The 16645-nt window shown below is 47.0% G+C and overlaps 1 protein-coding gene across 1 annotated transcript in view; it reads left to right on the top strand.

Annotated features, from left to right (window-relative positions):
• Positions 1-16645, top strand: part of LOC138737386 (dynein axonemal heavy chain 8-like) — a 446335-nt gene that overhangs the window by 118190 nt on the left and 311500 nt on the right. The window contains exon 8 of the mRNA XM_069888133.1: positions 566-726. Coding sequence (XP_069744234.1) covers positions 566-726 — 161 coding nt within the window. The remainder of the gene's footprint in view (positions 1-565; positions 727-16645) is intronic.

A 16645-nucleotide genomic window follows, 5' to 3' on the forward strand; every position in this document is an offset into this window, starting at 1 on the left:
TATGGGGTGAATGGTGGTCCTTTTTAACCATAATGCTTCATGTAGTTGGATTTCCCTGAGTGGTTCCAGCTGCATGAGGCATTATGGGAAATGAAGTCAGCCAGTCATCCAGCATTGTGCTACCGTTGCAACGTGCTGGTGGGGGGAAGGGGGTGGAGGAAGGGAGCAAACGGGTGGGCAAGTGAGCGACCGACGGATGAACAGGGAGTGAACTTGCTGTTGCTTCTGTAAGTGCGTAACGTGCCATCAGTTGGGGGAAGGACTCCCCCTAAATTGCCGTGGAGGACAAATTCCAGGGAATTTGGACCACAATGTGAAAGACCTTGGGAGGTTCTGAATTCCTGTGAATTTCACCGTGACAAAGTAAGGTCACCGCTCATCTGCGGTGTGAAAATGGCTATGGTTTGCTAAAGATTCCAGTTATCTGTAGTTTCCTGTTCTCATAGGGAGAATTTGCTTGTATTTGGAGCACAAAGATTAATTAAAATACAGTGAACTTTATCAAAGGTAATTATTAAACTTGTGATCATTTGAGTTGTGATTTGTTGGATGTTGTTTTCTTTAGGTGCAAAATCAAGCCTTGAAAAAGCTGTAGTACTGAAGAGTGAAACGGTTGATCTTTCGCAGCTACGCTCTTTTGAACAAATAAGGGCATCAGCATCAAATCCAGAAATGGTCTTGCAGCTTGAAAATTTACTTTTGCTATGGCTCAATCAACTGGAACTGGTTGGCATTTTAAGAAGTTTTAACCCCTGTTTGTTTTGACATTTTAATAGAGGAAGATTTAGATTTTATTCCATTTATTCTCTGAAATGTAGATGGAAAGTATAATTAATTTGTATTGCAATTTACAAACCACTGAGTCTTTAATTAATTATTTTTCTTTCAGGCTTTGTTTTCCCTGTTTTAGCTTTGGGACAATTGTATGCTGCTTAAAGGTAGCATTCATGGACCATTGGCAAGAGAGTCCATAATGCCATGGGCATTGTGCTTGATAGATAGGGCTTGAATACTTTGTGACTTGATAATTTGAAGTGATTCAGCTGTGGAAAATGGATGGTAATAGATGAAGAGAGGATTAAGTCAAGGTAGATAGATTATAGGATTATAATTATTAGAGGGAAGGTAGGATTGTGACAATAATAGTAGGGTCAGAAGCATTGGTTTAAGTGGTGTTGGGCATCATTTGGAATGGGGATAGTGATCATGAAGGCATTTGTGGAGATGACCTGGTCAGGAAAGATCAGAGTGGTCATCTGTGTGGAGCCTAACGAGATGGGGTAGATCTTAAACAGTTTTTTTGCATCAGTATTTACTCAGGAAAGTGATATAGTGTATCAGGGAAACAAACAGTCGTAGAATGTAACATATAGAAGCCCACTGAAAAGCCACGTTTTTGCTGTATACATGACCAATCTCTGGAAGCCAACTGGCTTGTTCACACAGAACCGAAAAAAGCCGACTCTGTGAGTCCAATATGCTCCACCGCTGAGACTACCTAGCTTGGCGGATCAAAGCCAGGTAAGTCGAGACAAACCTCCCCTCCCCTCACCAAATATGCCTTTGATGCTTTCACACAGTGTGGTGCACTGTTAGCCAGAATCAGACACACACAAAGATAAAGACTGTACAACAGGCTTTAATCCACAAAGACTTCCACAGAGCCAGGCTGGCTGTGGCTGCAGCAACTCTGAGTGAGGCCTCGGGAGGCTGGTGCTGGCTTATATCCCGGAGGGTGATTGACACCCGACCGGGTGGGGCTTGATCCATTCAGGCCAACTGATTCGCAGCCGTCCAGGTGTTGTCCTTACACTCCCAGATGGCAGAGGGACTCATGCAATGCCTGCAACCTGTCATCATGCGCAGGTGCAAGAGAGGGGATCGGGGAGTTGTTAAACTTCCCGGGGCGGTACTGGATGTCGTAGCTGTAGGTTGCCAGCTTACTATCCAGCGCAGGATCTTGTTGTTCTTGATGTTGCTCTTGTGGGTAGTGTTAAACATGAATGCCACGGCCCGCTGGTCTGTGAGGAGGGTGAATCTCCTGCCGGCCAGGTAGTGGCGCCAGTGGCGGACCTCTTCCACAATTGCCTGGGCCTCATTTTCAATGGCAGAGTGCCCTAGCTTGGAGCTGTGGAGGGTCCTGGAGAAGAAGGTGACGGGGCGCCCCCCCACCCCCACCCTTGGTTGAGGGTAGCAGCAAGGGCCACCTCGGAGGCATCGCTCTCCACCTGGAAGGGGGAATTCTAATCCAAGCCTGCATCGTGGTGTCCGCGATGTCTTGCTTGATGCGGGTGAAGGCTGCCTGCGCTTTGGGTGGGAGGGGAAAAATTGTGGCTTGGGCCAGTGGGCGGACCTTGTCCGAGAAGCAAGGGACCCACTGTGAGTAATAAGAGAACAGGCCCAGACACCTGCAGAGGGCCTTTAGTGTGGGGGGGGGGGGGATGACTCCATTAATGGGCGCATCCTTTCCGGATCTGGGCCGATGACTCCATGGGCCACGATGTACCCCAGGATGGCGAGGCGGGTGGTGCTGAACATACACTTCTTGTTGTAAGTGAGGTTCAGCTCCGCGGCCATCTGGAGGAATTTTTCCAGGTTAGCATCATGGTCCTGCTGGTCACAGCCGCAGATAGTGACGTTATCCAGATATGAGAACATCACCTTCAGCTTGTGCCGGTCTACCATGCAATCCATCTCCCACTGGAAGACGGGGACCCCGTTCGTGACCCCAAAAGGAACCCGGCAAAACTGGTACAGGTGCCTGTCCGCCTCAAAGGCGATGTAGGGCTTGTCCTTCGGGTGGATAGGGATTTGGTGATAAGCCGACTTCAGGTCAATCGTGGAGAAAACCTGGTAGCGGGCTATCTCATTGACCGTGTCGAAGATCCTCGGCTGGGGGTAGGTATCCAGCTGGGTGTACCGATTAATGTACCGATTAATGATCTGGCTGTAATCCACGACCATCCTTGGCTTACTTCCCCCTTTGACCACCAGGACTAGGCTCTCCAAGGGATGTTACTGGGCTCTATAATGCCTTCCACCAGGAGTTGCCGCACCTCCACCTTGATGAAGTCCCTGTCTGCAGTGCAATAGTGGCGATCAGCTTGCAGCCTAGCGCAAGATGTGGAAAGAGCGCAGGTGGGGTGATGCGCAGTGTGGAGAGGCCACAGGTTGGCTGGAGCTGATAGGTTGGCGTGCTGTGCAATGTGAGTGGAAGTTGGGGCCCCCCGAAGGCAAGGATGATACTCTACAGGTGGCACTGGAAATTTAGGCCCAGGAGGAGTGGTGCGCAGAGTTTGGGCATGACCAGGAGCCTGAATCCTGTGTAAGTCTCCCCTCCCACCGTTATATCAACTGAGCAGCGCCCGAGGGTACCAACAGTCTTTTCCTTGGTGGTGAGGGCAATCAAACAGGTGGTGGGGTGGACCTTTAACCTTAGGAGTGGGCCACGTTCGGGTGAATGAAGCTCTCGGTGCTGCCATTGTCCAACAGGCACTTTGCTACCTGCCCGTTGACTCGCACGTCCATCATCAAGCGCCTGAGATCATGGGGGATGTCCCTGGTCAGCGTGGTGGTGGTCAAGACCATCTCGGAGTCAGAGTCGTCACTGTCCAGAGGGATGGGGTGGCCTGTTCATCGCCCGTGTTGACCACGTCGACATTGGTTGTGAGATACAGCGTGCGGTATCTGATGGCCTCCGGAGGTGTGGGGAATGTCGGTAGGATGGCCTGGTCATTGCCCGTGTTAACATGTTGCTGTCGGTTGCTGGGTGTGGTGTAGCAGCTAATGGCACCCAGAGGCGTGGGGAGAGTCGGTAGGGCGGCCTGGTCATCGACCGTGTTGACCATGTTGTTCTCAACATCGTGGGGATCCGTCGTGTTGGGAGCTGCCTGGCCCAAGATGGCGGTGGCATGTGGGGGGCTGCTGCTTGGCTGGGCTCCTTCCCCAGCCGTGTCCGTTGCGCCATGAGAAGTGACATCATCACAGCCAGCGGCAGTGACGTCATTATGTCAGCCGGAAGTGACATCACTCCGTGAGCTGGAAGTGACGTTGCTGTAGTTCTCAGTGAGCGGCGTCGGTGAGGGCGGGGCTGGTGCAGATGCTTGGGGCACACGCTGTGACGGTCGCTAGCAGGGCCCCATGTTACGCGGTCAAAGTTGGGGAAGGGGGGAAGTCATCGCGGGGACAATGGTGCCGCCCGGCACGTGCATGTGGTGGGTCCGCAGGGAGGTGGGGAGGTCATAGAGGGCTGCTGATCTGCTGGCATAGCCCTTCAGTCCACTATTTCTGTGCTGACCATGTTGAAGCTGTATAAGGAGGCCAAATTTGGAATATTGTGTGCAGTTTTGATTGTGGAATTATAGAAAGAATATAAACAGAATAGAGAGAGGCAGAGGAGATGTACAAAATTGTTGCCTGGATTTCAGGGTTTTAGTTACAGGGAAAGGTTAAGCAGGCTGGGACTTTATTCCCTGGAGCATAGAAGATTGAGGAATGATTTGATAGAGATTTAAAATTATGAGGCGGACAGATATAGTAAATACGGATAGGCTTTTTCCATTGAGAGTGGGGGAGATTCAAATGAGAGGACATGGACTGAGATTGAAGAGGGAAATGTTTCAGGGAAACATGAGGGGGAATTTCTTCACTTGAGGTGGTGGGAGTGTGGAATGAGCTTCTGGCTGAAATGGTAGATGCGGGTTCAATTTTAATATTTAAGGGAAAGTTGGATAGGTATATGGATAAGAGAGATGTGGAGGGTTATGGGCTGGGTGGGGGTCAATGGGACTAGGAGGGAGAAGGTGTTCAGCATGGACTAGAAGGGCCAAACTGGCCTGTTCCTGTTCTGTAATTGTTATATGGTTATAAATTGAGACGCCATATATATACACTTTATTGTTTTCCCATTATTGCATTAGTTAATGGTGAATGATCTGATAGTAGCCTCACCAAATATTCCATTTTTACCACTCTACTTTTTAACTGGGCAGACATTAAAAACAAATCAGTCCTTGTATGTGAATCATGTAACCTTGAGTAGAATGAGCAGTCTTTTTATACTGGGTTAAGCTGCCTCAATATATCAATCACATTTAAATCTGTCTTTCTCCAAAGCTTTTAGCTTATCTTGTGTTTTTATTGCTTGGTTCATTCTTTCCATTTAGTATTCAATGATTTCTTTAATTTAAGTCATCCTTTCAGTGACGTCTCATTATATTTTCAACGCCAATAAATGACAGTGTCATTTTTGCAGCTTTTGGCCTGGCTGATTTATCCATTATTGGATCGAGACAGAAATTGAAGACTCTTCCGCCCAGTATATTTTATCCTCCTTCTGCTGTTTTTAAAAAGATATCTTTCATAAAGGCTTCATCATCATAATTTGGTGCATAAATGTTCATAAGCATCCATGATTCTGCAATGTGCCACTATAAATCTTCTGGCTTGGTCAGTCACTGTCTCTTCTTTTATTATTGGTATACTTTTGTTAATTACAATCACTACTCCTCTTGCTTTTGAACCAAATGAAGATGATATTACATGTCCCACCCATCCTTTTTAATTTAGCATGTTCTGATTTGGTAAGGTGCGATTCTTGCAGAAAGTTCACCGGTTAGCTTCCATTGATTCCTTCTTTCAGTCCAATAATTCAGACATTATTTCATCTGCTAAAATTCTCCATGTGATCGATCTTGTCCAGAAGATCTTGTATGTTTGACTCCCATTGCTTCACATCTTTCTCCAAAGCTTTTAGCTTATCTTGTGTTTTTATTGCTTGGTTCATTCTTTCCATTTAATATTCAATGATTTCTTTAATTTAAGTCATCCTTTCAGTGACGTCTCATTATATTTTCAATGCCAATAAATTGGTTGCACAAGTTTTCCTTTTTTTTTGAGGATAATATTTAGTTCTTGTCCTGACTCATCAGCTTTGCTGGGGTCTGCCGATCCCGAGGCCACTCTTGTGCTGATCTCTTTCAGGCTTTTGCTCAAAGTTCCTGGCTGAGTAGAAACTTCTTCATTTTTTGTTCTTGGCTGCCTTGGTTTCTTAGCTCTTGCTTTGTCCATTCTTTAGTGAAAAATTCTTAATTTAAAAATTGTAACCGTCTTTTTGATACTCTTCACTTAGAACTCAATCAAAACACATCTGTCTTAAGTCCTTCGCATGGTCATGCTCCCCAGCATATAGTTGCCTTTGGAGTCAAGGAGGTTGGTGAGATTTCAAATGAATATTTCTCATCGGTCTATATTGTGTTCATAGGTGAAGTTTGGGAAGGTTGGATACAGCTAATGTTGAACCATTATTTAACAAAGGCAGCAATGTTGGGCTGACCTATATATTTTTACCAAAAAAGAAACAAAGTCTTTTCTTCCTTATAACCCTCTAATTTGCTTTCATCTTTGTGTCTGTCTTTCGAGTTTCTGAAATGCCCCTATTGTTTCAGCCTCCACCACCACCCCTAGAAAGGCATTCCAGATACCCACAACTCTGTGTAAGAAAATAAAACTTACCTCTGATGTCTCCCCTAAACCTGCCTCCCTTCACTTTGTACAAATATGTGCTGTATTTGCGACTGCCCTGGAAAAAAGTTGCTGGCTCTCTACCTTAGCTATGCCTCTCAGAATCTTGTAAATCTCTATAATTCATTCAGTCCAAAGAGAAAAGCCATAGCTTTGCTAATTTTTCCTCATTAGACTTCTTTTACAATCCAGGCAACATCCTGATACATCTTCTCTGCACCCTCTCCATAGCTTCCACATCCTTACTATAATGAGGTGACCAGAAATGAGCACAATATTTTAAGTGTGGTCTCAACAGAGATTTGTAGAAAGCAATATGAATTCTTAGCTGCTTTCAGGTGGTCACAATACCCGATTGTAAAGCTGCCTATTGTACTCCAATGCGGCTGTCGGGTGGCCAGCTAAAAGTGGAGAACCCGACCAAGAGGTTTACCTACCTAACCCTTCTCCTGTAGGTATAATCTCCATCTCTGACAATCCCCTGTGGCACCTGAAAGCAGCGGTGACTGCCAGGGGGCGGGCTGATGACGTTGAGGTGATGACATCAGCTATCGCCTCTTGGCACGATTTTGAAACTCCTGTCAGTGTGCAGACTCATGGTTACCAGTGCAGTTTAATATATCATTACATTGCAGCATTATATTGAGGTATAGCATCCAACTGGTTAGATGCAGAGGTTAGACTGCTTCTTGACTGTGAGGGATGATCCCACATATGAAAGAGTGGCCACTGCACTCTCCGCCAGTGGCCTTATCCGCATGAAGACGCAGGTAGTGACCAAGCTGAAGAACCTCAGGAAAAAAATTCCATGTGGTGCTTGATCACAACCGCAGGAGTGGCAGAGGTAAAATGGAGTGGCAGTACTTCCAGCAATGCCACACTCTCTGGGGGTCCAGCTGCTCAGCAGAACCCTTGAGCATTGCTACATTGGAGGCACAACCGTGAGGGCTGTGGGTGCCTCTGATTGTGGGTGTGCCAGGAGAGTGGCTTTCACTGATTCTGTGTTTATTTCAAAATATGTTTTATTTGGCGTTCAATAAACTCTCTAAATTCCTGCCTTTTAAGTAACATGGAGTTTAACCTCCATCTATATGTTCTTGGAAGGCGATGGTCCTCCATTCTGGAGACGTGACCCATCCAGCGCAGCTGGATCTTCAGCAGCGTGGACTCGATGCTGTCGACCTCTGCCATCTCGAGTACCTCGACGTTAGGGGTGTGAGCGCTCCAATGGATGTTGAGGATGGAGTGGAGACAACGCTGGTGGAAGCGTTCTAGGAGCCGTAGGTGGTGCCGGTAGAGGACCCATGATTCGGAGCCGAACAGGAGTGTGGGTATGACAACGGCTCTGTATACGCTTATCTTTGTGAGGTTTTTCAGTTGGTTGTTTTTCCAGACTCTTTTGTGTAGTCTTCCAAAGGCGCTATTTGCCTTGGCGAGTCTGTTGTCTATCTCATTGTCGATCCTTGCATCTGATGAAATGGTGCAGCCGAGATAGGTAAACTGGTTGACCGTTTTGAGTTTTGTGTGCCCGATGGAGATGTGGGGGGGCTGGTAGTCATGGTGGGGAGCTGGCTGATGGAGGACCTCAGTTTTCTTCAGGCTGACTTCCAGGCCAAACATTTTGGCAGTTTCCGCAAAGCAGGACGTCAAGCGCTGAAGAGCTGGCTCTGAATGGGCAACTAAAGCGGCATCATCTGCAAAGAGTAGTTCACGGACAAGTTTCTCTTGTGTCTTGGTGTGAGCTTGCAGGCGCCTCAGATTGAAGAGACTGCCATCCGTGCGGTACCGGATGTAAACAAGATCGTATTATATGGCGAGCTCTCCACTGGCCACCGTGACAGAGGTGCACCAAAGAAAAGGTACAAGGACTGCCTAAAGAAATCTCTTAGTGCCTGCCACATTGACCACCGCCAGTGGGCTGATAACGCCTCAAACCGTGCATCTTGGCGCCTCACAGTTTGGCGGGCAGCAGCCTCCTTTGAAGAAGACCGCAGAGCCCACCTCACTGACAAAAGGCAAAGGAGGAAAAACCCAACACCCAACCCCAACCAACCAATTTTCCCTTGCAACCGCTGCAATCGTGTCTGCCTGTCCCGCATCGGACTGGTCAGCCACAAACGAGCCTGCAGCTGACGTGGACTTTTTACCCCCTCCATAAATCTTCGTCCGCGAAGCCAAGCCAAAGAAAGAAGATATGTTCTTGGAGAGATTTCCTCCAGTTCTATTGCTAATAAAAGGGGTGAATGATCAGATAGTTGTCTAGCTTTATATGCAGTTTTCCTAACTCTCCCTTGAATATTTCTTCTTTGGCTTGGCTTCGCGGATGAAGATTTATGGAGGGTATGTCCACGTCTGCTGCAGGCTCATTGGTGACTGACAAGTCCGATGCGGGACAGGCAGGCATGGTTGCAGCGATTGCAAGGGAAAATTGGTTGGTTGGGGTAGGGTGTTGGGTTTTTCCTCCTTTGTCTTTTGTCAGTGAGGTGGGCTCTGCGGTCTTCTTCAAAGGAAGTTGCTGCCCGCCGAACTGTGAGGTGCCAAGATGCATGGTTGGAGGTGATATCAGCCCACTGGCGGTGGTCAATGTGGCAGGCACACACCAGCACCAAGAGATTTCTTTAAGCAATCCTTGTACCTCTTCTTTGGTGCACCTCTGTCTTGGTGACCAGTGGAGAGCTCGCCATAGAACACGATCTTGGGAAGGCGATGGTCCTCCATTCTGGAGACGTGACCCACCCAGTGCAGTTGGGTCTTCAGCAACATGGATTCGATGCTTGCAGACTCTGCCAGCTCGAGTACTTCGATGTTGGTGATGAAGTCATTCCAATGAATGTTGAGGATGGAGCGGAGACAGCGCTGATGGAAGCGTTCTAGGAGCCATAGGTGATGCCAGTAGAGGACCCATGATTCTGAGCCGAACAGGAGTGTGAGTATGACAACGGCTCTGTACATGCTGATCTTTGTGTGTTTCTTCAGGTGGTTGTTTTTCCAGACTCTTTTGTGTAGTCTTCCAAAGGCGCTATTTGCCTTGGCGAGTCTGTTGTCTATCTCATTGTCGATCCTTGCATCTGATGAAATGGTGCAGCCGAGATAGGTAAACTGGTTGACCGTTTTGAGTTTTGTGTGCCCGATGGAGATGTGGGGGGGCTGGTAGTCATGGTGGGGAGCTGGCTGATGGAGGACCTCAGTTTTCTTCAGGCTGACTTCCAGGCCAAACATTTTGGCAGTTTCCGCAAAGCAGGACGTCAAGCGCTGAAGAGCTGGCTCTGAATGGGCAACTAAAGCGGCATCATCTGCAAAGAGTAGTTCACGGACAAGTTTCTCTTGTGTCTTGGTGTGAGCTTGCAGGCGCCTCAGATTGAAGAGACTGCCATCCGTGCGGTACCGGATGTAAACAAGATCGTATTATATGGCGAGCTCTCCACTGGCCACCGTGACAGAGGTGCACCAAAGAAAAGGTACAAGGACTGCCTAAAGAAATCTCTTAGTGCCTGCCACATTGACCACCGCCAGTGGGCTGATAACGCCTCAAACCGTGCATCTTGGCGCCTCACAGTTTGGCGGGCAGCAGCCTCCTTTGAAGAAGACCGCAGAGCCCACCTCACTGACAAAAGGCAAAGGAGGAAAAACCCAACACCCAACCCCAACCAACCAATTTTCCCTTGCAACCGCTGCAATCGTGTCTGCCTGTCCCGCATCGGACTGGTCAGCCACAAACGAGCCTGCAGCTGACGTGGACTTTTTACCCCCTCCATAAATCTTCGTCCGCGAAGCCAAGCCAAAGAAAGAAGATATGTTCTTGGAGAGATTTCCTCCAGTTCTATTGCTAATAAAAGGGGTGAATGATCAGATAGTTGTCTAGCTTTATATGCAGTTTTCCTAACTCTCCCTTGAATATTTCTTCTTTGGCTTGGCTTCGCGGATGAAGATTTATGGAGGGTATGTCCACGTCTGCTGCAGGCTCATTGGTGACTGACAAGTCCGATGCGGGACAGGCAGGCATGGTTGCAGCGATTGCAAGGGAAAATTGGTTGGTTGGGGTAGGGTGTTGGGTTTTTCCTCCTTTGTCTTTTGTCAGTGAGGTGGGCTCTGCGGTCTTCTTCAAAGGAAGTTGCTGCCCGCCGAACTGTGAGGTGCCAAGATGCATGGTTGGAGGTGATATCAGCCCACTGGCGGTGGTCAATGTGGCAGGCACACACCAGCACCAAGAGATTTCTTTAAGCAATCCTTGTACCTCTTCTTTGGTGCACCTCTGTCTTGGTGACCAGTGGAGAGCTCGCCATAGAACACGATCTTGGGAAGGCGATGGTCCTCCATTCTGGAGACGTGACCCACCCAGCGCAGTTGGGTCTTCAGCAACATGGATTCGATGCTTGCAGACTCTGCCAGCTCGAGTACTTCGATGTTGGTGATGAAGTCATTCCAATGAATGTTGAGGATGGAGCGGAGACAGCGCTGATGGAAGCGTTCTAGGAGCCATAGGTGATGCCAGTAGAGGACCCATGATTCTGAGCCGAACAGGAGTGTGAGTATGACAACGGCTCTGTACATGCTGATCTTTGTGTGTTTCTTCAGGTGGTTGTTTTTCCAGACTCTTTTGTGTAGTCTTCCAAAGGCGCTATTTGCCTTGGCGAGTCTGTTGTCTATCTCTTTGTCGATCCTTGCATCAGATGAAATGGTGCAGCCGAGATAGGTAAACTGGTTGACCGTTTTGAGTTCTGTGTGCCCGATGGAGATGTGGGGGTCTGGTAGTCATGGTGGGGAGCTGGCTGATGGAGGACCTCAGTTTTCTTCAGGCTGACTTCCAGGCCAAACATTTTGGCCGCAAAACAGACGTCATGCGCTGAAGAGCTGGCTCTGAATGGGCAACTAAAGCGGCATCGTCTGCAAAGAGTAGTTCACGGACAAGTTGCTCTTGTGTCTTGGTGTGAGCTTGCAGGCACCTCAGATTGAAGAGACTGCCATCCTTGCGGTACCGGATGTAAACACCGTCTTCATTGTTGAGGTCTTTATTGGCTTGTTTCAGCATCATGCTGAAGAAGATAGTAAAGAGGGTTGGTGCGAGGACGCAGCCTTGCTTCATGCCGTTGTCAATGGAGAAGGGTTTGGAGAGCTCATTGCTGTATCTGACCCGACCTTGTTGGTTTTCGTGCAGTTGGATAACCATGTTGAGGAACTTGGGGGGGCATCCGAGGCGCTCTAGTATTTGCCAAAGCCCTTTCCTGCTCCCAGTGTCAAAGGCTTTGGTGAGGTCAACAAAGGTGATGTAGAGTCCTTTGTTTTGTTCTCTGCACTTTTCTTGGAGCTGTCTGAGGGCAAAGACCATGTCAGTAGTTCCTCTGTTTGCGCGAAAGCCACACTGTGATTCTGGGAGGACATTTTTGGCGACACTAGGTATTAGTCTATTAAGGAGAATCCAAGTGAAGATTTTGCCTGCAATGGAGAGCAGCATGATTCCCCTGTAGTTTGAGCAGTCTGATTTCTCGCCTCTGTTTTTGTACAGGGTGATGATGATGGCATCACGAAGGTCCTAAGGCAGTTTTCCTTGGTCCCAGCAGAGCATGAAAAACTCATGCAGTTTGGTATGCAGAGCTTTGCCGCCAGCCTTCCAGACCTCTGGGGGGATTCCATCCATACCTGCTGCTTTGCCACTTTTCAGCTGTTCAATTGCCTTATATGTTTCTTCCCGGGTAAGGACCTCATCCAGCTCTAGCCTCAAGGGTTGTTGAGGGAGCTGGAGCAGGGCGGATTCTTGGACTAAGCGGTTGGCACTGAAAAAGGATTGGAAGTGTTCTGACCATCGATTGAGGATGGAGATCTTGTCGCTGAGGAGTACTTCGCCATCTGATCTGCACAGAGGGCTTTGGACTTGGGGTGAGGGGCCGTACACCGCCTTTAGTGTCTCATAAAAACCCCTGAAGTCGCCAATGTCGGCGCTAAGCTGGGTTCGTTTGGCGAGGCTAGTCCACCACTCATTTTGGATCTCCCGGAGTTTGAGCTGAAGGTGGCTGCATGCGAGACGGAAGGCTTGTTTTTTCTCTATCCAGGAAGGCTTTGCAAGGTGAGCCTGGTGGGCAGATCGCTTCTTTGCCAGTAGCTCCTGGATTTCCTGCTTGTTTTCGTCAAACCAGTCTTTGTTTTTCCTGGAAGAGAAGCCCAGTACCTCTTCAGTGGATTGCAGTATGGCTGTTTTCAGCTGATCCCAGAGGGTTTCAGGAGACGTGTCCGTGAGGCAGTTTGCATCCTCGAGCCTTGCTTGGAGGTTTGCCTGGAAGTTTCCTCTCACTACGTCTGACTGCAAGTTTCCAACATTGAACCTCTTTTTGTATTTATATATATATATATATATATATATTATACATATCAGCCTGAAGAAAACTGAGGTCCTCCATCAGCCAGCTCCCCACCATGACTACCAGCCCCCCCACATCTCCATCGGGCACACAAAACTCAAAACGGTCAACCAGTTTACCTATCTCGGCTGCACCATTTCATCAGATGCAAGGATCGACAATGAGATAGACAACAGACTCGCCAAGGCAAATAGCGCCTTTGGAAGACTACACAAAAGAGTCTGGAAAAACAACCAACTGAAAAACCTCACAAAGATAAGCGTATACAGAGCCGTTGTCATACCCACACTCCTGTTCGGCTCCGAATCATGGGTCCTCTACCGGCACCACCTACGGCTCCTAGAACGCTTCCACCAGCGTTGTCTCCGCTCCATCCTCAACATCCATTGGAGCGCTCACACCCCTAACGTCGAGGTACTCGAGATGGCAGAGGTCGACAGCATCGAGTCCACGCTGCTGAAGATCCAGCTGCGCTGGATGGGTCACGTCTCCAGAATGGAGGACCATCGCCTTCCCAAGATCGTATTATATGGCGAGCTCTCCACTGGCCACCGTGACAGAGGTGCACCAAAGAAAAGGTACAAGGACTGCCTAAAGAAATCTCTTGGTGCCTGCCACATTGACCACCGCCAGTGGGCTGATAACGCCTCAAACCGTGCATCTTGGCGCCTCACAGTTTGGCGGGCAGCAGCCTCCTTTGAAGAAGACCGCAGAGCCCACCTCACTGACAAAAGGCAAAGGAGGAAAAACCCAACACCCAACCCCAACCAACCAATTTTCCCTTGCAACCGCTGCAATCGTGTCTGCCTGTCCCGCATCGGACTGGTCAGCCACAAACGAGCCTGCAGCTGACGTGGACTTTTTACCCCCTCCATAAATCTTCGTCCGCGAAGCCAAGCCAAAGAAAAAAAAAAAGGCCAACAACAAAAACATATCAATCCTTGAATATCTTTTATGCCTTCTCAAATAATATGAATATTCATTCTCTCTTGGGTGCTGCCTCCTCCATATATTCATAAGTTTCATTTCCTGCATTAATTTTGGCCACTTTGTTCTTTTTGCTTGTCTTTTGTCCAGTTTTATCCAACATTGGATCCAAATTAAGGTTAAAATCCCCTCCTATCAATATATTTCCTTGTGCATCTACAATCTTCAAAAAAATATCCTGCAAAAACTTTTGAACCTCCTCATTAGGTGCATATATATTGAGCAAATTCCAAAATTCTGAATATATCTGACACTTTTTCATTATATACCTCCCTGCTGGATCTATTATTTCCTCCTCTATTTTGATTGGTACATTTTTATTAATTAATATGGCTACACCTCTAGCTTCTGAATTATATGATGCTGCCGCTACGTGTCCTACCCAGTCTCTCTTTAATTTGTTGTGTTCCACTTCAGTTAGATGCTTTTCCTGCACAAATGCAAAATCTATTTTTTCTTTATTCAGTAAATTTAATAAGCTCTTCCTTTTAATATTTCTTTTTATAGTTCAACATGGCCATCTTGTATGTTTTTTACACCTCATTTCCGCTTCCTCACCACCACCATCCCCCTTTTCCCCATTTTCATCTCTCAGTTTGCCCTTTTTAAACTCAATGTATTACAACACATTTAAAACATAAAATACTCCAACAATTCCCACACCCAATATTAACTTAACCCCAAACACCCCCCCTCTCTGACTTGCCCCTTATCCCTTGCCGGGCAACCACAACTCCCCTTTCCATTTGGATTGCGACCTTGCTCGCAAGCGTCAACTGATTTCACAGTGATGGTTATTCTCTCCCCCTCAAAAAAACAATTTTTTTACACATATAACAAAGCTTGCCCTTTTTTTTACCCTTACTTCCTTCCTTCCCTTCTCTTTTCCCTCTATTTTTTTACATATACATTGTTTTTACATCTTTAAATATACTTTATCACTGTTCTTCATTCTTACTACATCTCTTCATCTCTCCTTCGGTCCTGCAAACACTGTGAATTCTTGTGCTTCCTCCAGATCCAAGAACAGTCTGTTTTGCTCCCTGGGTATAAATATTTTGAGCACAGTTGGATGTCTTAACATGAATTTATAACCTTTTTTACATAGGTTCAATTTTGCTGTATTAAACTTCTTCTTCTTCTTTAAGAGTTCAAAACATATGTCTGGCTAAAAAAATATTTTTTGACCCTCGTTTTCCAATGGTTTATTATTTTCTCTAATTTTATTCCTTACCCTTTCCAATATATTTTCTCTTGTCATATATCTCAAAAGTTTTACTAAGATGGATCTTGGTTTTTTTATTTATCTGCGGTTTCAGAGCTAGTGCTGTGTGCCCTTTCTATTTCCATTTCTTCCTGCATTTCTGTCCTTCCCAGGACCTTCGGGATCCATCCTTTTATAAATTCCTTCATGTCTGTGCCTTCTTCACCCTCCTTCAGGCCCATTATTTTTATGTTGTTTTGCCTACTATAATTTTCCAACATATCAATTTTCTGAGATAACAACTCTCGTGCCTCTTTAATTTTTTTGTCACTTACTTCCAATTTTCTTCTTAAGTCGTTTACTTTCGTTTCTACAGCCGTTTCTCGATCTTCCACATTTTCTACTCTTTTCCCTATTTCTGTCATGACTAGTTCTAATCTTTGCATTTTATCTTCTGTTTTCATTTTCTTTTAATTACACTAAATTCTAATGACAACCATTCTTTTAATGCTCTCATTTGTTCTTCAAAAAAAGGCTTTATCTATAATCTGTCCATCTGTTTTACCTTCTATTTCTCTGTGAAGATCTTGGTCTTCTACCTCTTCTTCTGTGTCTGTACCTGTGTTTGTGTCTTCTTCTTCTTTTCTTTGTATCTGTGTCTCTTCTGATTTTCCTGATGAGTTGTTTGTATCACTTTGTCAGGCCACTTCTTGCTGGGCCTCTTGCTGTTAGTCCTCCCCTTCTGGGCTGCTCATCTGCCGGGCCTCTGCTGCTGCTCCTCTAGCCATTCACCCCTTCGACTTTCTTACTCACCTGGTACCTCACTCCCTCTCCTGCCGCCTTCCTCATCCTCCAGCTGAGAGCCCTGGTGTCGGGCGTCCCTCAACTGGTCTCGCCGTGGTTGCCCGCTCCTCGGCTGAACCCCACCTCCCGTCGGTGTTTTCTTTTACCTTTGATTGCGCACTGCTCATGCCTGACTCCTCGTGCATGCGCAGTTGTGCACTTTTGTTTGGCTCAGAGAGCCATTTTTGCAGTCCAGCGGTCGGGGGGGTTGCGACTCTGCAGGGCCGGCACCAACCTCGGAGGATGGACGTTCTTTGCCACCATGGCTCCCTGTTCCTTCATGCAGGTAAGGCCTTCTTCTTTCTTTTCCATTGTTTTTACTTTTTCCTTCTTGGGTGCCATCTTCTTTCTCTTCTCTGGAATTTTGTCTTCTATTTCTTATATTTTATATTTGTTGAACTTTGTCTTTTCTTGAGTTTTTTTCTTTTTTTCTGGAGAGGGCTGGTTTTACCCTACTGGCCACTATTCCATCACATGAATCCTCAAGCTGATGGCAGATTTAAAGACACGAGTATGCTGTGCGCTTGTCCGAGGTGACGCACATGCAGGCAGCAACATGCTTGTCATCTGTACTCAAGCATCTCAGTGCTGCATTGAACAGGCAGTCCTTCACATTCCAACGATTATTTACGCAAATTGAGGCCTGTCCATTCCAGTTTCCACACCCATATGGATCACCTTCCATGTACCTTGCCCCTCATGCTGACTTGCAATATAATTCAACGCCATCGAGTAA

This window comes from Narcine bancroftii, chromosome 6 (genome assembly GCF_036971445.1).
Source record: "Narcine bancroftii isolate sNarBan1 chromosome 6, sNarBan1.hap1, whole genome shotgun sequence".
NCBI lineage: Eukaryota > Metazoa > Chordata > Chondrichthyes > Torpediniformes > Narcinidae > Narcine > Narcine bancroftii.